Genomic DNA, 21,283 nt, shown 5'->3' on the forward strand with positions numbered 1-21,283 from the left:
AAGTAAACTGTCCCAAACTAAGCACGATGTAGGCTCCAACTGCTGCTACAGTTTAGTCTTTGTGCTTGTTAATAAAAATTTCCCTATAGTAGAGAAACTGATGTGCTGCTTACTTCTCAGAAAGGCAACTGCAGAGTGCAGTTTGAGCTCTTTATCCCCAGAGAAGGTCCAGGAAAATTTCAGTTTTCTGAGGATGAATGATTAGCATCCTGACACAAAAGCAGTGCACACTATGTCGGGGTAGAAAGGGAAATGCCTGAGACCGCCCCATTTCAGCAGCCCTGTTTGTGAATTTTTCTCTTGTTAAGAAAAGGGGACATGTTCTGTATAAATACTATGTGCACAAAAATCTCTCTAGATGTTTAGCAGCAGTTGTATTCCTAAATCCCTTTGATACACTGCAATAGTGAAGGCTGTTAGGTCAGTACAGATACAGCAGTGGTGCACCAACACTTTTAATAGCATACAGTTCTGGTTCCTCAATATCAATGAGGATAGACGAAAGCTGAAAAGGAACTCATTTGTCTCCCAAGGCAACTAAGGGGAATGTTATGGAGGTTTATGAACTCAGGAGATTTCTGAGGAAGCAGATAGACAATGTCTCCTTCAATAAAAGGGCTATATAAGCCCCTAAGATATAGAAAATCTGCAGTTAGCTCCTTTTGTTTTGAACCTTCATTCATTAACACAATTAACATTTTTGGTATCCACGGCATCCTGCATCAATGTTCCATATCATTTTGCTACAGGATGCCGTGGATACCAAAAATTCATACGGATGTTAGATGCAAAATTATTATCTATTAACTTGTATTATTTATTATTAATCCTATAATTAAAATTAAATTTATTAATTAATTTAAATTAAAATTATTTATTATTTATTATTATTAAATTATTATCTATTAGCTTTCTCCTGGAGTTCTCTAAAGGCTAACAAAGCAGGAAAGCATCACCAGAAGCTACCCATATATAATTACAAGTATTGGGCACTGATGGAAACATGGTGCTGAGTCTGAGTCAACTTTGTCTGACCTATCACAGAATTTATTACACTCTTCTTTTCCCCTCATGCTTTAAAAAGTAAGAAAAAACAGAGGTGGGAAAGCCTTAAAAATGCGAATGCTTTTCCATATGTCATATAAATAGAAAAAGAGTGCAAGAATGGAAAAGAAACTGAAAGAAATCTTTTTAAAAAGAATTAAAAGGACTACAGACATTTTAACAGATTCCCAAAAATCTGTCAGCCAATTGACAGTAAACAATAGGCTGGCTTCAGTCAGCAAGACAGGAAATGATATTTTTTCATATAATAGTTTCCATTATTAAGAGAAATTAAATTTACCAGTATAAACAACTACTGCATTGTCAGCTAAAAGCATCTATCAGTCCTGAATCAAAGGAAATTTCTAGACTGCAGTGAAAAGATGGGATAACACCAATAGATGCATAAAAAGATGCGTAACATTGGCACTGAATTAAAATTATAAAAGTTAATAGGTAAGTCTTAGAAGTTCTGAGCTGCCCGTAGATTACACAGATTAAAAGAAACAACTAAAAAACAAAAATGTTCAACTTACAACATTTGGTAAAGGAACGGACAGAAGCCCAAACCGCTGCAAGGCAGATTTTGTCATTAATGCTCCATTTCTGTCTACCCATGAGAATGCCATAAATGCACTTCAATCCTGCTGGGCATTTTCCCCCTGATTTCTGGTCTGTTTCTTTAATCACAGCTTTGACCCATCTGGAAAGTGTCAGTTTCAATGCTTCCATTCTTTCTCTCAGACAATACACAATATGAATAATACATCTGCTTTTTTATCTGAAAAGTCCTTAGTCAAGTTTTATTTGCTTCCATGCAAACCCAACAATGTGTCTCCTTACAGTAATCATAGACTCTTACCAGCAAAAATCTTGTAGTTACAGAAATAGCCTGCAATCAGCATTCTGAAAACTGTTCAAAAGTTATCTTATGAAAGGTCAGGAATATGTGGTCTAATGTACAATGAGCATAACTTTTCATTTGGGTACATTTTCAACAGTCTAGAAGAGATTTTATTTAAAGGTTTTATGTCTCTCAAATACTGCTTCCAAAATTAAATGATTCCTCAGATATTCAGATCCACGGATAATAGAAGAAATGCTGACCTTTCCTTCTCTTCAGACACGTAAATTCTCTACATGGTAGTGACAGAACTGATTAATTTATACATAAAGGAACCCTAGGATGTCATCTGTTAATTTGTCTGTATCATACTTGGTTGAGTTATTCCTCACCTTTCCTTTTGTGTAAGCAGTTATTACAGAAGTGAAAGGGAAAAGAATGAAGAGGGGGAAAAAGGCATATGGAGTTTTATGGCTATAATGGCCTAGACTGATATTTCCCAAATAAATTAAGACAGTTGATCTTCTAAATGCTTGTTTCATGTCCATGTATAATACTGTTTTTGAAACAAATTCCAGAAGCTAGAAAAAGGAGGCTCAATCACTCATGAGTAACTTGTACCAATCTAATAAAAGAGCAACAAATCAAACAAATTATTTTCGGGTATTTGCAAAATCAATCATTGCATAATATGGCATAAAACTCAAGGTTAAATGCAGTCTATCTCCAGTCTCAGTATTACCTGCATATTGACTCAGTATTCAATCAGAATGGTGCTGAACATAGAGCTAAAGTAGAAAGCCTAAGAATGATCTAAGAAAAGATTGAAATAACTGACATAGTTGGATCCAAAACACCGAATTTAGAGGACTCAAGTATTGTGACTTTTGACTAGCATAGTAAAGGACATACAAATCAAAGCGCAGTCTATTGATAAGATTTGTAATCAGGATTTCAAATGAGAAATAGTGCTATATGGTTAGAAAAGAGGGATAGTGAATTAGAATAGAAAAAGTAGAAGGATGAGGGATAGCAGTACTATTTGATAAAAGTTGTAAGAATCTGAAAGTACAGGCATGCCTGTTGAATTATTTGTAATAAATGCTGAGAATTGTCACCTACCAAACACTGAATAGATGAAATCAACAGAATAGATGTACACCTCTCTGCAGATTTGCTATCAGAGCAGTTATAGCCATTTAAAAGCATCACCAAAATCATGAGTATCCTGCATTTTTTATTTTTAAAAAGCTGCTTCTTTTAGAAAACAGAAGTGACTTGTTATTTCTTCATTTATTAAGCATTACTAAACAAAGCGCAACTGTGACATTCATTCCTATTTTCCTTTCCAGGAGCATGTTTTCTTTTTCTACCATATGAAGATAACAACACATCTTCAAGTGTCCCATAATCTCGAGCAAGGAATAACATTTCAGCTTGTAAAATTCATAGAATATCTACTGAAAGCAAGGGCTGATTAAATCAGCTGCATATAAATGAAGTATCCCTTGATCACATAAGCAATGCTCAAAAAGATCAGATAAAATCACTCTTACGCATTATCAGTCCTCTTAATTATAATATCCCAATTCTCTTTGTTTTACCTTCAGGGTCACTAAATCCACCATTAAAAGAAAGTTATAACTCTATCTGAACAAACTGACGTATCTTGCTAGATTGCTATCATTTTGGCTTCTCCACAGGTGCTAGGATACAGATAATAAATTCTCAAATGATGGCCATGAATACAGTCTAGAAGCAAGAATAATTATTTTAAATATTCCTTACCTTTTACCTAGTCTTTGGTATCTAGAATAGTTACAATCTATATTGTTTACTTTCTTAAGCCCCTGATTAAGGGAGCTATGGCAGTAAGGGATTATAAACTAGAAGCAATATAAAATGATTCTAATTATAATAATCTGCTAATAATATTTTCCATTGATTTGAAAATCATTTTAGATACTAATCACTTCTTCGATTTGTATTTAATATTTGACCAAACAGAGCAACCCAAATTTGTCTTCTGATTATACAAATTTTTAAGAATTTTGTAATCTGTGAAAATTTCCAGTATGATTAAAAGAAAAAAAAAAACAAAAAAAACAAACAAACAAGCATTTAGCAGAGCTAACTCCTGGGACAGAAATAACTTAACAGGGTATAAATTATATAATAGTGCATTTTACTACTGCAGTGATATAACCTTCTCTGAACATTCTGAGTGGGGACCTATCTGGAATGTCCCACTTTATGCACAGACTACTTTGAGAGCTTTTGTTGCGAGTCTCCTGTAAGACAGTCCCTGTTTCATAAAGTTACCTGAATGTAGGATCTTAAGATCCTTGCAAAGAAGATTCAAGAGAGGATTTTGAAGCTGCTGCTTACGCATTACAGACTACAGTGAAGCCAGCATTTGAAGATACTTCCTGCTGTCAGCTGGATATCTAGAAGCATATGGGGATCCAAAACCCAAGAGTTTTAGTAATACCTCCACTAATCCACAGCAGCTGAGAACCAGCAAATGGCATATCACAGCCACTGAGATGATAAATATTTTTAGGTATTAATATTTACAAAGACATAGCCTATTATGAAAAAGGAGCTGAGTAGTACTTCTACATACAAGCAGTCATAAAGTAATAGCTTTAAAACCAATTATTCAGCAGCAGTTGGGCAATGCATGAATGATAGCATTCTTTTTGCCTTCTTTTCCTGGCAGGCCTCTGTAAGATCTTCAAAACCCAAGGTCCTTGTAATGATGTCACAGTTACGTTACAGACGCACGTCTAGAATTCACAGATGTCAAGGCTTCCTATTACTCGATTTTTTTTTTCCCTAAAGTAAAATTAAGATCAAAGAACACAGTGAACACTAAGCGCAGTCAGAAGTCTGTGCGCAGAACAGCTGCAGCAGCAGCTACATGTTAGATGCCTATTATCACATTTTCAGCCCTGAAACAACAATAAATGGGGTGAACTGCTTCTGGTAGAAAGGAAAACAAATTAGCTGCTTCTTTGGGAACCATTTAATTCGGCTTGTCTTAAAACCTAGGAGCACTCACAGATTTAGAGATTCTACCTGCAATTGCAGAGGGTAATTTCCTAAATCATGACACCTGCTCAGAAGTAAGTCTCAAATTCTCCAGGGGTGACCTACTTTTCTATACACAATATTGCTTATAAGTACAGCTCAAATTTTCTACATTGGTCAGAAAGAGGTAGAGTTTACCGTGTGAATGGCCAATATCTTACAAGGAGGAATGTGGATACTTTGCATGGACAGGGGAAATTCAGCTAGCTCTACGCATAGGGCAGGGCCAAACACATCCAGAAAAGTTCCAAAGAGAGTTTTAATGTACAAATATCTCATTTTTTTTTCTGCTCAAATCTAAGAAAAGCTACTACATCAGCTTTACATTCTACTATTCTGTATTTCTTTTAAGCTAGATATTCATAGAAACATTCTGTAGTCTCATATTTCTCACTCATCTGTTTTTTGATGTTTGGCTAGTGTTTGGTTTTGGCTAAGGTTTATGGTAAATATTCCCTGCAGAATGATGTATATTCTACTACAAGCAAAAAGCACCTTTCTCACAGCTTTTGGCATTTTCTTTTTAGACAAATAATGCAATCTGAAATCTGAATCATGAAAACTGCATAAATAGCCTTACTTTCATTGACTGTACAGTTATTTTATCCAAATACTTGAAGCTACCCAGTGTTTGTCTCCAGCATCCCAGAACATTATTATGCATGTTTATCTCAGCTGATTTTAAGCTGAAATATTTCCATTTAAAATTATTTGAGCCCTTAAAAGAAGGTGATTAGGAGCAAGAAGATATTTTTTTATTATTTCTATTTTTCTTTTAAAATATTTTTCAAAGTTTTGAGAAGATACAAAGGAATCAAGTTTTGGACCTAAAATATAAAATGTGGGGGAGAAAGATTAGAAAAGGGAGTCACTCTATAAAAGAACATGATTTGCTAGGCCCATGTAAGTTTTCCAAAATTGCATTAAGCCATACGTCCGTGGAAAATATGGCAGAAGTCCAGCAGAGATTTGTGTCCTGTTCACCAAGGATGTTCCATCTGCCAAACTGAGCATGTGCGATCCTTTCAAATTAGACATGTTCCTTGCTCTAGGAAGAACAACTCTTCTTTGCAACTCTTCCTTGTGACTGCAAGAAACTATGGGAGTGGAGAAGAAAAACAAAAAAAGGCTGCAGAAAGTCAGGTGGGAGGCACCTGAGCAGCAATACTGTGATAAGGAAGGAAGTAAAAGGGGGTAGCAAAAAGCAACAAGAAACAAATGTGAGGGAAGAATAGGATATAATCGTATTCTTCTGAAAATTCGAATGGAAGAAGGGCAAAAGGTGTAATCTAATTGTTATTAAAAAAAAAAAAAAAGACTAAGAAAGACACATTTTTTCTTCTTATATAGTAATTCCTATTTTACAAGATGGATGCTTCTTTGGCTCTGAATTGGGTCTAAATACCAAGTCAGACTATACTTAATTTGTTGCAAAAATAAGAACCTATATTTAGATGTTGAGATAATGGACTACTACATGGTGTCAATAGAGAGAGAAGACTGCCCTTATAAGATAAAATAGAATTTTACCCCAGATAAACTCATTTGAACTCAATATTTACATCACTGTCTTCTTAGATAACACTACTACTCAGTTGAGTTGAATGCTGTTTTAAACATGCAAACTACAATGTTTAATACACAGACATAAAAATTCTGACAATCCTGAAAAATCAGGCACCAGGTCACTTTTGTTTAGGGATGAACAACTGCATTTGCTCTACCTAAGGGTTTTGACTGTAATGTAGTAAAATTTATAATTTTGAATAAAACTCCCAATTGTAGATCCTTTCAACTGATAAAAGCATTGTAAAGAATTTTTATTTTATTTTTGGTATTCAGTGCATGGCTTAGCTTTGTAAACAAGTTTAGGCCATATATGATGAAAAGATAAAAAAAAAAATTCTCCACGTGAACACACTGCAATAAACCTTAATTATGGCATTCCATGATACCCAAGTATCTGTTATTTCAAACCTTTTCTTTAAATATGATATATTGGATGTAATTGAAATATTTGGTACATACTTCATCAGGTAACAGCAAAGGAAATGAAGACAAAATTACTATAGTATTCATAAAAATTAGTTGATTAAATTCAAATGTAAGAGAAACTTAAGTCCTCATTCTTATCAGATATCAAATATGAGACAATTATAAACAGTAAATGTTGTACATACTGAATTACATGTTCATTGGAAAATTCTGCCTGTTATTTCAAAAATTAGGCTAGTCATGCATTTTCATCCTCAAACTGATTCTGGATAGATAAATTTAAAAAAAAAAAAAAAGCTGGGGGCTGGGGGGGAGACATTTGGTACTTTGTAGTAGGATCATTTTTTTACCCTTGTAATTTTTAATAATTTTACATCTGATGTGTTTTGAAGTAAATTCAACCTTTGTAATCTATCTTCATATTTGATGTAGTTAGCAGGCAAAACAATTGTGTCATTTTCTAAATGTTATTAACGCTTTTCTCACTAAGACCTGAAAATTTATTCCTCAAATATTGCAGCCAAAATTCTACAATAAATACATGTAATTTATAGATAGATTATATATCTATTTAAATACAAAATTAACAGAAGAAATTACCTTTCAGTATCTCCACTGACTGTGTCCCCTGCTCTCTGTAGAGAAAAACAGATAGAATTAAGCAAGACTAAAAAGTACACTTCCTTGGTGCACTCAACGTTGTGGTAACTTCAACTGCAGTGAAGACACAGAAGCAAACCACAGTAGTCATTCTGTAACTCTAAGGAAAAGGAAATGGAAAATTTGAATTTCAAACTAAATGTTATTTCACAATGAAGATCATGTATAAAGCAACTTACATCTGCACTTTCAAATAATCTCAGCTGCTGTAGCATTGTAACCAAAGCTCTTCAAAATAAGAAAGGAAGCTAAAATGTTAGCGTGTCAATGTTTGCAAAAATGTTAAAATGTGAAAGGGAGCTATAGAATGTGTTAGATGTAAAGGATGAATATTGCAATATAAATATCAGAAGAAAACTGTAGAGGATTTTAAGAACAATGAGGAACCTGTCATCAAAACTTTCTTCAATAGCATTCTTACCTAGATTTATGTAACTTGATTTCCTACACTGAAGTTTTTCATCTAAGGTTTGGAGATGAACATGCCTTTTAGGAGTAAGTGATTCAGCATTAAAAATAAAATCTTCAGACTGCTTTTATTATTTAAAACTAAATTTTCTGATGGAGGAATTTTCCCACAGCTAAAAAGCAGTTTCTCATGAAATACAGAAACTGACACTTGAAATATCGTAGACTTGAAATCCTTTCTGAATAACCAAATAGGAAACAGATTTATTTTTGGAATTCTAGTGCTTCTGTTTTAACATCACTACTTTAAGTATACTGTGAAGATATTTAATCACACATGACCTCAGTAAACAGTCACGAAACATAACTGTATACTTCACATGTGAAAGACAGGAAGTCTGCTGGTTCTATTTTTAAGCCTGCCTGTTCCGTATTTAACTACATAGACCATAAAACGTATATTCCAATACGTAAGGATTTCTAATAAAGTTTTAAAATGTTCGGGGGGCAAGCATTAATTTTTCCATCTCCCTCCTTCACATATCCCCCTGGTGTATCCATGCAAAGAATCATTTATCATCTTTTGCCATGCCATTTCTAATGTGGACAGTAGGTGGTTTGCCACTGGAAGCAGACAGAAAACCTTAAAGTATGACAGTCCATGTGTCAATCATCAGGGCATGCTAGCATCCCAGTTACCTACGATACCCCTCATGTTCCTGTTCTCTCTGTAATTATAAAAATAAATAAACAAATAAATTTACGATAGACCTTACAACAGCCCAAACCTAAGTTTGCTACAGGATGTAGGGGCAGCTACAGCAGTTGATCTTACCGAGTTAAGTATTTATTACAAACAATATGGAAAACCATTCAAATAAGGCAGCTGAGGAAGAGTATTGAAATGGTGCCTTCACGTTTAGAAGCAGGGAGTTCTCCCATATTTCTTTTTGAATCCAGGTGATGATAGGAGATCCTTATAGAGTAACTGAGCTCTAACAGGCGTTCCTGTTTAAACTGAGTGCTATAAATGACTTAACCCTTCTTAGAGTACACTTGAAATCTAAAGCATAAAAAACATACAAAAATGAAAATATACCATCCAGAAATATTCATCAAATTTTCTTGAAAGAGCCTGAGAGATAACAGCATACACCTACAGCAAAATATCTGTTTGGAGAGCTTCAGGAAAATCCTGCATAATAAATGTCAGATTTCTGCTGCTGTTAACACACTATTAAATGTGAATGAACTGATCGTCCCTGAAAATACCATGGACAGTCCAGTAAATATTGTGTGGCCAACCAAGTAAAAAAGCTTTGACAGCAGAACTACCCATGTTATTGTTACCGAAGTAAACTTTATTCATACTAAAAGGCTCAAAGATTTTCTTCTCACGTCCCTCTGCTTTCTCATGTTACTAACTCTAGTGACTAGGAAAGTAATTTCATCAGTTTAAGTGTACTAATTCTTAACAGATAGAGGTCTGGCTTTTCTAGCACTGCTCCCAAATTGAAGTAGTTCCAAGCCAAGGTTTATTCACTTTCTCTCCAAATGGGACGCATACCATACTCTCCTTCCCTGACAAAGATAATATACTTTCCCCTGTTCACACTCTGCTAGCCATCTTCTCATCACCTATATTACAAACTTTCAGTATCACTACAGAACTTATTTACAAAGAACACCTGTACCATGGGTGACCATCTCAGATCAGTGTTCCAAAATTCCTTTTGATCAGGTTCCTTTAGTGCAACTGGAAATGCTTGTTTGGATGTTGTGAACTCACATATATTAGACTGAAAAAGAAATAAGTGAAATATGCTTCTGCTCATAAAACATATTTTTCTAGTAGTCTTGTCTTTCAACACCACTACTTTAATAGTGCATTAATCTAATTAACTGAAGGATTTAGCAGGCTTCTTTCAGTAACCTTGCATGTCAGTTTTATGAACAGTTGCTTCTTACATTGTTATGCTCCTGATATGTAGAGAACAAATTGCCTTATCCTAGTTCTCAAACTAAAATTTTACTTCATCTTACTAAATGCCACATTCATGACGAGTAGACACGTGGGAGGCTCATGAAGCACAAGTCTTGCTATGCTTCCACAGACCATAAAGCACAAATTCAGTGAATTCAGGTCACTGACACCTATCAGCCTTCTTTCAAGTAACTTCACATTTATATAGCACCAGCAATTTCACTGGATCTATTTCCATTTCTACTCCTGGAATTCAGAAGGAGAATAAAGCTCATACATTCTACCAAGCAGATCTGATGATCTTCTCCCATCAGGAGAAACTCTTATTTACCCGAAGATTTTCTAAATAATCGATAACTAAGTAAATCATTAAAAATCACAGAAAACGAAAAACCTCTGAATCACAGAGAGAGTGTAAAGATATTTAAAAGTCATTGTTTACTTGTTAAAAGTGGGAGACTAGAACAGTTTGATAATGAGAGTCACTAATTGCAAGGATCAAATGAAATATATTGCATCTGGATATGTCATTTATTCAGATGCAAAATAGATCTTCTTTTATTTTTATTATACATACTGTTTTCCTGTACTTAGATATTTAATGCTCGACAAAAATTATTTCTTCAGCTGCTTCCTTAACTCACATATTCATTATCCTAAGCATTTCTTTACACTATGCTTGATCAGAAGTGAAACAGTAGCCTTGCTGCCAGGGGCTTTATTTATCTCTCTAGCTCAGTGAGCTGAAGCCTAAGCCATTCAAGATGTAACGCTTGCAAAATTATTATGCTCTGCTAAAAATGAAAGCTGCCTTTGAGGTTTTTCTTCCACTCTCGTTTAGGGGAGAGATAATAGACACAGGAAATAATCTTATGCAAGCTACATGCGTGTACAATTCCAAATCATACTCAATTTTTAAGCTGAAAAAACTGTGACAGGTGACAAAATTAGCTAAGGATAGAAGGAAAATATCCACTCAGAATTTTTAATTATTTTCTACATTATCAATATTAAGTCGGTGAATAGTAAGTAATAGCAGAGCATTTTTTTAACTATTTGGGGGGAGAGGGGAAGGGAAGATATTCCAGATCATACATGAAATTTAAAAAGTGTTCTAAAAGACCATCTAAAAGAAGACTGCCCTGTGGCTAACAATTTCTTATGTAATAAAGAAAAAAAAAAAGAGAGAGAAAACAACAACAACAAAAAATTTACCTAAAGTCCACAATTCAGCAGTGATTTTGCTGCACACGATTCTCTGGAAAACGTAAGGGAAGTGAAGAAAGAGAGTGGCTTGGGTGGGAAGGGTGCAGTGCAGCTTCAAGAAGTTATACAGGTCAAGAAAAGAGACAATTCTTTTCTCTTCCTTTTTCACATCTTTCCCATTTCTCAAGGTAGAGGATACCCAAGACCCTGCCCTATAGGACTGACCTCCTTTGCTATAATGCCAACAGTGCTTTCTCTCAACCTCCCAACCCCCTTGCTCATTCTCTCCCTAGGAAGCCTGCTAAGAAGTAAAAGAGGGAAAGGATGGGGGCCAAAACCCAAGACTGTGTAGCGAGGAAGACTATGGGGACTGTCTTCAGAGTACTACAGCTGGCTTTCTGCACATTGATCCTGTGGTCAGTAACAGCAGGAGATGGTATCTGTATTACAAGGGAGATGAGTTGTGTATTTGTATTTGGTGCATTCTTCTGGATGATAAATATTGCAATTCTGGTAGCAGTAATATCAGTTGTTGCTAATATTTATGAACAAATGCTGAATCAGATCAATCCAAATGGCTCTTAAGTTATCTTTAGAGTGTATCAACAAAATCAGAAATAGTTCTTCAGGCTACAAAAAAATTAATAAAAATAAGCTTTAAATTCATTTTCTAGAATAATATAATACAGTAAATCTTAGCTCTATTGTGATTTTTTGGATTAAGAAGACTCCAGAATGCTTTACAAACTGCAGTTTACATATGAGCATAAAGTTAATGAATGCTTCATTTGCGACCTTTTATTGATACTTAGTCCTAGCTCATTCGAAGAAACAACAATTGAATAACAATTTAAATATGTGCCAATACAGTAAAATTATTTATGAAAGCATGGTGTATGTTTGTACATATCATTGTATTTGCTTTGCTGTGAAGTGTCATAATATAACTATCAGTTTAAAGAGTTCAAAACAAAAAAGGAAGTATAACCATTTGGAAGCAAGCAATAACACATAGCCTGCATTATGGTAGAATTGGTGAAGCAGGTATCACAGGCCACTGCAAGTATATCAGTTATAACCACTGCAGTTGTGTTCAAAGCAAAATTTCAGGACATCTCTTGTGAAATACTGCATGGCTGGATCCCAAGGCAGGTCTACACCAAATGGTGGAGGTGCCCATACCGCACCTGAGCTTCACAACTGCATGTTGCTCTATGGAGACAGACGGAGATAGTGAGCTTGGATGCAGATGTAGTGTACTATTTCAGGGGCAACCTCAACCATTTTTCTAAGCTACTTCTGGAACTGAAAAGTATCTCTGAAACACATGCTGGTTTACATTGTGCAGATACATCAGCTAAATTTGGTCTTAGAGAATTCTACACACTTCTCACATTGCAGCACAGATAAAATATAAAGGGTACCAAAAATTCAGATTCAGTGATGGTTGACAATTTCACTTCTTTAGTGCAGTGGAACTTAAAGGCAAAACTTTTCAGCCCACGTGACAGAATTTATTTCCCTTATCTTCCTAGATACACTCTTTTGAGCTGTGTTTATAGATACAGTGTCGTTTACAGAATTATGTCTGGAGAAAACTGTAAAGAAATATATTTTTGGACATTCGTGCTGTAAGGTCAGAGCCAGATACTTGTCAGCTCAAGTTTTGATGTACCCAGTTAAGGTACAGTACAAATGCAAAATCTTATCTTGCAATCAATAAGACTAGACAGAATCAGTTCAAAGCTACAGAACCTAGAAAAACTCATTTTAGCTACTCTGAGCTACTAGGTTTCTCATAATCACTCTCACAGTGATTGCTCAACATACCTAGGAGGTAGGGAAAGAATGTTTTCCATGTTACAGATGGGAATAAAATAAATAAAAAGAAAAGATAGAAGTTATCCAGTCATTCAGAAAGGAAACAAAACTCTGAAGGAACTCTGCTTGACAGTTAAGCGTTATTTTTTGTTTTGTTTTGTTTTTTGTTTTTTTTTTTCTTCCTGCAATAACAGAAAGCAAGAAATAAAATATAAGCACTTTTCCTACAAAACTGGCAATAAAAAACACCTCCTTCAGTTATATGGAACTGAATACATATGATTCTCCCAGATTCACTCGATTATTGTACTTATCATAGTAGTACTTAGATTGATCATCATCTAAAAAAAGCATCTGGAACATCTGGCACATCCCAGCATGCATACATTATAGAAAAAGACAAAAACATTGTTCCTGAATACATTTTAGTTCTCAGCATGTATCACTAAACTGTGTGTCATTTGTTGAGCTGTCTTCTGCAGCTCCACGAACTGTTAGATAGCATTTACATCACTCAGTGCTGACAGGCATGTATTACCAACTTGTATGATCAGCAGCAAGAAAATAAATAGCAAGTTAAGCGATTGCTGTGAAACAATGAGTAGCCCTAAACCAATATAATGCTTCAAATTATCTTTAAAATAGAACAAACAGGTCTACTGCTGTAACATTCTCACTGACTGCCCTGCAGCAGCCACTTTTTGGTTTACAACACAAATACATCTTAATATGTATTAAAAATTAAGCCTCTTTTACATACTGAATTTTAATTCACAGAAAATTTAGGTGATCTAACATTTTAATAATCCAATTTCTTAATATGTGATGCTACAAAACAAACAAACAAACAAACAAACAAAAAACCACAAAAACAACCAAACAACAACAAAAAAGCCAACAGTTACTTTGTAGATAATAATCCAGATCAACCATCAAGTAACACCAGATGAGCAACAATTACCTTATTTGAGAATTTAATGTAGTAACCACTTAACTAAATTTGAGCTTCAGAAGCTGAATTTGAGATGTTAAAACCATGAAGTTGAACATTTTGTGGATTTTCAAGTTGAATCTGGAATAAGAACTCCAATATAGACAAAAGGTGGTTCACATGGTGCAAAATGAAACTGAGCAGCAGAAAATCTACAATTTTCTAGAGATTTTTAAAATCCTGAACAGCACTTTAAAGATGGAAAGTGTTTTCCATTCAAGATTTTTTTTTTTTTTTAATTATTTAAAATACTGAAGGAAAATTAATTCAAGTATATTTGGTCTATTGTGTAGGGGTCCTACTTGATAAATCAATTTTATTCAGAAAGAGATTTGATAATAAAAACAAAATAAAATTATTTTTATTATTATAAAAAATGCAAAACAAAGATTTTACCTTTGTTCTTTTAAGTCCATAGTCTATTTCAATAGTATATTTCAGCAATGTATGTATATATTTTTGTGATATTTAGATATGTCTCAATACTTAGGCTTAGGCTAAAAATGTCACTACAGAAGCGAAGGATTAGTATACATACACAGCTATATTCTAAGAAACAATTTATTAATAATAACAGAATTTTTAATTGCAATTCACTCTGTGTCAGATTCAGTGACAAGCATCACAAAATTGCCTATCAACTAAATTAATCATAAATATATACTGAATGGGCAGTGTTTCTTATATGAAATATTTTATTGCATCATGGTGTTGTGGATCATTTTATATGCTGGGCAAACTGCCAATACTGCACTACCTAAATATCCATTTTATATAGTAACTCTGCATCCTCACTTCAACTTACGAAATCAGTCTAATTGTTTAATTCTAGGTTCCAAACCCACATTCCTTCCAAAGCATTAATCTAGTACTGAAGCTATGCAATTACCAATTTTGTAAAACTTCTTATATCCATGTCTGGTAAATCTAAACTTTTTTTTTTCTTCTTTTAAATATGTATTTATGTAAGAAATACATTGCTTAAAAAAGAAGGCAATGGCTAAATGACACCATGTCTCAGTTTCTCCTTTTATCATGCTGCATTTGCTTGCTTACAAATATATATAATATATGTCTTAAGGAAATGAGATGATCTACTTAAAACCAAAATTTCTATATAAAAATATAAATAATTTTTCTTTTTCTTTTTGATGTCAAAATGACATAAAATGCTCTTTGATATTTAAAAGTTTCATTCTGACTAGCTATTTTTCACTTTTTTTTTGCTTTGCTTTTCAGAATTCTTTCAGTATTCAAAGTACAAAGATGTCATTAATACAAATGATCCTATACTGGCAAGAACCCAGAAAACCAGTGTCAGCAACTCCTGTGTATTTGTCAACTCAGTTCCTCTTGTATATTTATTTATAAGGCAGTAGACTGTGTGCTTGAGGTATTTTGATTCCTTTGACTCTCTCTTGAAGGACTGCAAAGTTCTGTCTCAAATGCTGTTTGGAACACTTCTGCTGATAGAAGAATAAACACCACTGTATGTCAGTCTGTAGAACGCTGGTGACAACAGCCCTGCGTCTGGGAACTCAACCAACAACTATCATTATCGAAAAGGCACAATTAACACTTTATCATTTATGAGCCATTTTCCTTTCTTCAGAAGTCAGGAGAGTCAACAATACTCAACCAAAACCTCATGAAAACCAGTTGATTTATCTACACAGTTATGATTTTATTTTTTTTTCTTCAGACCTGCATAATGACTTTTTCGCTCACCCTAGCAAGGTAGCTAGTAGTTTTCACTCTGGATTTGAAATCCTTTTCTTTGACTTTGTGATCCTGACAATCCGTGTAAGAGTTTACACACAACTTGACTGATAAAGTACTTGACATTTTCTGAGGCTGGGGAAAAAGACCTTCCATGTTTTCCAAAAACACTAAGTCCTGGTGGCAAAGGAAAGGGAAATTTAAATTTTCCTGAAGACAGAAGGAAAATATCTGATCTTCAGACTACCAAATGCTGGCAGATTGCAGGAAACAGAGATGAATGGCAGGCTATGTTCTGAATGTATCCCCTTAGGCAGACCTTACTCAGCTCTCACACTTGATGCAAATACAATCATCTCCGAAGCTTTTGCTCAGGGAGAGAAACACTCAGTAGAAGCCCCAAATGCAAGAGTATGAAGAAACTTGCTACAAGTCCTGCTTTTTCCTTTTACATCTTCTATGGAACTGTTATGGAACTGTTTACAAGGGAGCCATTTACATTTTATTTCTAAGAGGAATCTCAGCATGATTAGAAAATAAATACACATTGAAAAGCTTCCTTACTGACTGCAGGGAGGAATTATGAAGATACTAATGTTTGAGCCCCAAACACTTTGAAGATACTACTCCCCATTGTGAGAATGGAACAGTCTGCTCCTAATCTGTAGGACCATGAGCAAAACTTAAGAAGGCCTCTACAGAGGACAAGATACACATACAAAGCATGAACAGTGAAAATCGATCTCTGGAAGGCTATTCATTATTTCAGGGTGTTCAAATCAATATAGAGAAATTCTGTACTAGCTGACAGTCATGAGAACCTAGTGATTTTTCATGGTAGTTACACAAACTGCCTGTTCCTATGGCAGTTACAACTATTACAGATTTTTTACTTCTATGTTAATGATTATTCACTGAATTATACTTTCTCCACAGTTTTCACTCCAAAATATTTCCTACATTATCAGAATGAACAAATTCACATTACTGGACTGTGACCATGGTACTGCAATATAAATAAACAGTAACTCCATTAAGCTTAAGTACATTTTTAGAAGACACAGTGACTAAATTGGATATATAATAAATTTAAAAATAATCTATAATTAATTATTATCAGAGCAAGAGAGCCTTATGAACCTTTGAAAAAAATATGGTTGAATTTGACTAAACTCGGTGAGAGTAATTAACAACACTACTTGACTTAAAGTATCTCATACCAAATGGTGCTTGCCCTGCATTTTTTCATCTGTGTAGACTATTCTTATGTGAAAGCTATTTTTAAAGGGACATTAAGAATATTTCTTGGACCGTAAAATACAATATTAAAATGTAAAGTTCAAAATATGCCTTAGTACCTGTATCAATCCTAAAAGGAAATGATTTTAATGTTCTTTCCATGTAACAACATAGTAAATAAAAATGTAGTAATATTTTTTGTTATATACTTACATGATAAAGTGGAACTGTATTGTTTTCTGGGAGTGAGAAATTCAAGATATCTTGCTGTCCAGGTTCAAGCCTAACGTTAACAGTTGATGTCAACATAGATGAACTAATGGGGTAGTTTGGACTGCTTGCATTTTTGCCCTTTTTCCTTGACCTATGACCTGTGTCCCTTTTGCTGTCTTTCTGTGTCAGAGGTTCTTCTTGGATAACCAATATCTTGTCATCACTCAGATACCGCAGGAGGGAATTCTCAGAGTCAGTGGTTGGATGGAACAAAAAGAAAAAAGAAACATCAGTAAGACAAAGCAGAGAATCTGTGTTTCATTCTTACAATCATAAATGTTAATGCTTACTACCAGCTAAAAAGAAAACCTCATTTACTTTTATTACAAGTTTACTTTAATCTTATGTAAGTTTACGATAACTATGTGGTATGATATTTGAAACATACAGCTTGCTTCAACTGAATATTATCCGAAGTGTGCTTGAACACAAGGGAAATACAGCATAGCTGATTTTTCAGTTTTACATATATAGAAAGTACTGGCTGCCATGAAAAACCATTCTTATTAAATATATGGTGGTCCACCAACACTATAAAACAAAACAATAATAAGAAACACAAATGTGTAATACTTTTTCTTTTCTTTTTTTTTTTCTTCTTTTTTTTTTTTTTTTTTCCAACAATACAGATAGAGATGAGACAATCAAATGAACCTTGAAAACAAAATTATTTTTAATTTGTTAACAGAATCTTGGAGTCTAGGAATTCAAATCTAAATCTGCCCAACAGACCAGTTGGTGCATGCTTCCTCAAATTTTACATCATTCTCTCATCTCAGTGATACAGATGCTAAACAACAGTGTGAATTCAGGATTATGGAACAGTTTACAGGGGAGCCATTTACATTTAAATTTGAAAAAGGCAAACAAAATTTCCAGTCTTTATTGCACCTGGTATTTAATCACCCAAATTTAGAATGTACATGTGGGCTGGTACTCACAGACAGAAGTAACATCTAACTTACCATTATTATTAAAATCTTCAACAGTACTTAAACACACAAAGAGATTTACAGCATGTTTAATGTCCCATTCAGTTAGAGATATTTACACATATAACAAGTGGAGTTGAGTTATAATAGAATTATGTATGCCATCCTTAACTCTTAGTTAATAAAACGACAGTACTTTAGTACATGGTTTGCAATCTTTAAAACACTCAGTGTGAATATTGGGAATATTTTCCAGGACACATCATATGCATGTTGCATATCTCTTTTATTAATTTATAAGCACACACACTTCTAATCTTTATGTACCTAATTCCTGAGTCAATGCATCTTTACAGAATTTTATGTGCCATTTCCAATTAAAGTTTTACATTTAAAGGCAAGTGTCTCCTGTACTTGACAAATTCCACAAACCTTTTGCTATGTTTCCACTACAGTGTTCTCAAATATATCCCAGCTATTCAGCCACAAAGCAGAATGAAGTGTCAATCTCCTGGTAACATCAGATGGAGACTGTACTTCTAATATTTTAACATTTACTTGAATTTACTATTACTATTATTTTTAATAAACTAATTCTCGCATCTTTTTAATCTTTCTAGAAATCTTATTCTTTTCATCTTCTACAGGTTACTTGCTCCTACAGATAACTTGCTGTGGTGGTTTTAGCACACTTGTATAAATACTTTGTGTTTCCTTTAACATGGTGTTAAAATTTGAATGGACTTTTTCAATGCATTGTTCATGATTTATGTTCAGCTGTCAGCCACAACAATGCCATTTGTGAAGGCGACTTCTTTAATCTAAGCAAACTTTACAGAAGAAGCCTTAACTAAAAATTAGCTCTTAATCACCTAAATGGTTATCTTAGATTTTGAAGTCTCAAAGGTGGATTCCACAATATAAATAAAAGTGTTCAAATCAAAGCTGCTTTACAATGAAATTCTTTGAACCTTTCTAGAAGAAGACAGTTAAATTCAAAGATAATCAAGATAATTAATTAGAAAATATCCTTTGTTAATATTTCAAGCCCTTTCTGAAATTACTTTTACAGTTGCAAAAAGTTTAGGACTGAAATAATACCATTCTGTGTAAAAAAAGTTTGATTGATACCTTGTACTTATAACATCACTTATTTTACAGAACTGCAAGGATCAAGAACTGTTGTTATTAGCATATGATGTCTAAATCTTTTAGTCTTTTTTCTTTTCCCTTTGGTGTTTATCTGTCTCCATACTAGAATCAAAGTAAAACCCTTCTACTGATACAAACTCAAATTTTCAGAAATACAAACAACCCAGATACTAAAAAGAGCCTTTTATATTTTTTGTGACAGTCAAGAAAACTTGATTTGGTCCTTGTGATGATATTTTCATGGTTCTTAAGAAACAAAGAAAGAAATCTTGGAGAACAGCAGAGGGAAAAACAAAACAAAACAAAACAAAACTCACCTCGGCTTCCTCTCTTGTACATGTTTTGTTCTTTTGACTCCCCTATCCAACTGTAGTCAGTAGGCATTGAAACAGGTCTTAAATCACCTGGAAACAATTCAAGATGGACAAATAAAATTTTTGAAGATTAAAAATGGAAGACTGTAGAGTAATAATGCATGTAAATTAGAGGCATGACATAACCCTTCAAAGCAATCCTCTTTATTAGCACCTATACATTATGAAAGCTGCAGCATTCAGAATTAATTGAACACCACATATGCCAGATTCTCCTCTTCATTATACCAACCTGAAGGAACTGGCTTCAGTGAAATTTTTTGTAAATATAAAGAAGTTTTTAAGTCTTTTCTGGAAGAAAACAAAAACAAAACCAAACTTGCTCGCTTATTAAATAGATGTTTTGGAATAAAGAAACAATCTGTTTTTAAAGCAACTAACATGCGTTAGTAAAACTAGAAGGATTATTACTACAGCTACGTTACATATCTATTATCTACCCAGTAGAACCTATCTGATCTGGAAAAGCACATGGTGAGTAACAAGGGGATCTTACGGTTTCAAGGAAGGTTATTTATTGCCTTAAAAACAAAAGATGGAGTACAGTTTGCTAACAACAACAACAACAACAAAATAAAGATTCAGTCATTAGGGTTTTAATTAATGTGATTTTATGGCACTGCAGTTGTGAGGTATTCTTGTGCATTATTCATTCCCTACTATTGTATCCGCAGAACAGTGAGAGCAGGCCATTAAACTCGGCACACTGCAAAACTGGCTATAAAGCATAAGCACTTTGTCCTTGTCTGTGTGCATTAGTATCACAAAACAAAGACACACAACCTCTCAATTACAGGTTAAGGTCTTTTTGAACCATAAAGCCAAAGATTCCTTTTTTTCATATGCCAGCTGACTAAATACTTCTTTAAAATAATAATAATAATAAAAATCACTTGATTCCTCAAGTAGCTTGCCACTGGTTTGTTTCTGAGATAATTATAGAATTTAAATGTCAACAACTGTTTCTTTCTCACTGTCAGTTTCTTCAGGTTGCTTAGAATGACTAAGTATTTTCTGTGGGTTATTCCTGTGTTAATACGGGTTTTAATTCATCTCTCTCCCCAAAACAACATTTTCAGCTACTAAAATAACAGGAGGATTTAAGAAGAAACAGTCATACAAGACAAGTATGTTTTCAGATAAGATGATTTTCTGAAAATTGAGGGGACGACATATACCTAGAGTACTGAGATTTTCAGTGTATGGGTATATATGTAGTTTTCCTATGTGCCTAAAAGTCGATACAACCTTTAAATGCAAATTTATTACTCGACTCCTAATCGAGTTTTAGAAGAACAATATGGACAAGGAAAAATAATTAAAAAACAACAAATCAAACAAAAGTAAGACCCAGTAATATAGAAAAGAATGAGAATAAGTAAGGATTTCAAATTTTAAAAAAAGCAACAACAAACAATATGAAACTAGAAATGCACATAACAAGTGGAGATCAACAAAAAAGCTTAGCAGTATTTCTGTTCAAGAGGAGGAAAGCCTGAAACCCTGATGAGATTTGTTACACATAAATCTGAGATGCTGCAGCATGAT

At 33.9% G+C, this 21,283-nt stretch overlaps 1 protein-coding gene across 3 annotated transcripts in view; it reads right to left on the bottom strand.

The window, feature by feature from the left end:
* Positions 1-21,283, bottom strand: part of LOC101797884 (connector enhancer of kinase suppressor of ras 2) — a 174,912-nt gene that overhangs the window by 31,276 nt on the left and 122,353 nt on the right. For all 3 annotated transcript variants that reach the window (XM_013092026.5, XM_013092027.5, XM_021266824.4), the window contains exons 12-14: positions 19,679-19,765; positions 17,218-17,471; positions 7,577-7,611 (exon numbers count right to left, since the gene is read on the bottom strand). In XM_013092026.5, the coding sequence (XP_012947480.3) occupies positions 7,577-7,611; positions 17,218-17,471; positions 19,679-19,765 (376 nt within the window). The remainder of the gene's footprint in view (positions 1-7,576; positions 7,612-17,217; positions 17,472-19,678; positions 19,766-21,283) is intronic.

This window comes from Anas platyrhynchos, chromosome 10, assembly GCF_047663525.1.
Source record: "Anas platyrhynchos isolate ZD024472 breed Pekin duck chromosome 10, IASCAAS_PekinDuck_T2T, whole genome shotgun sequence".
NCBI lineage: Eukaryota > Metazoa > Chordata > Aves > Anseriformes > Anatidae > Anas > Anas platyrhynchos.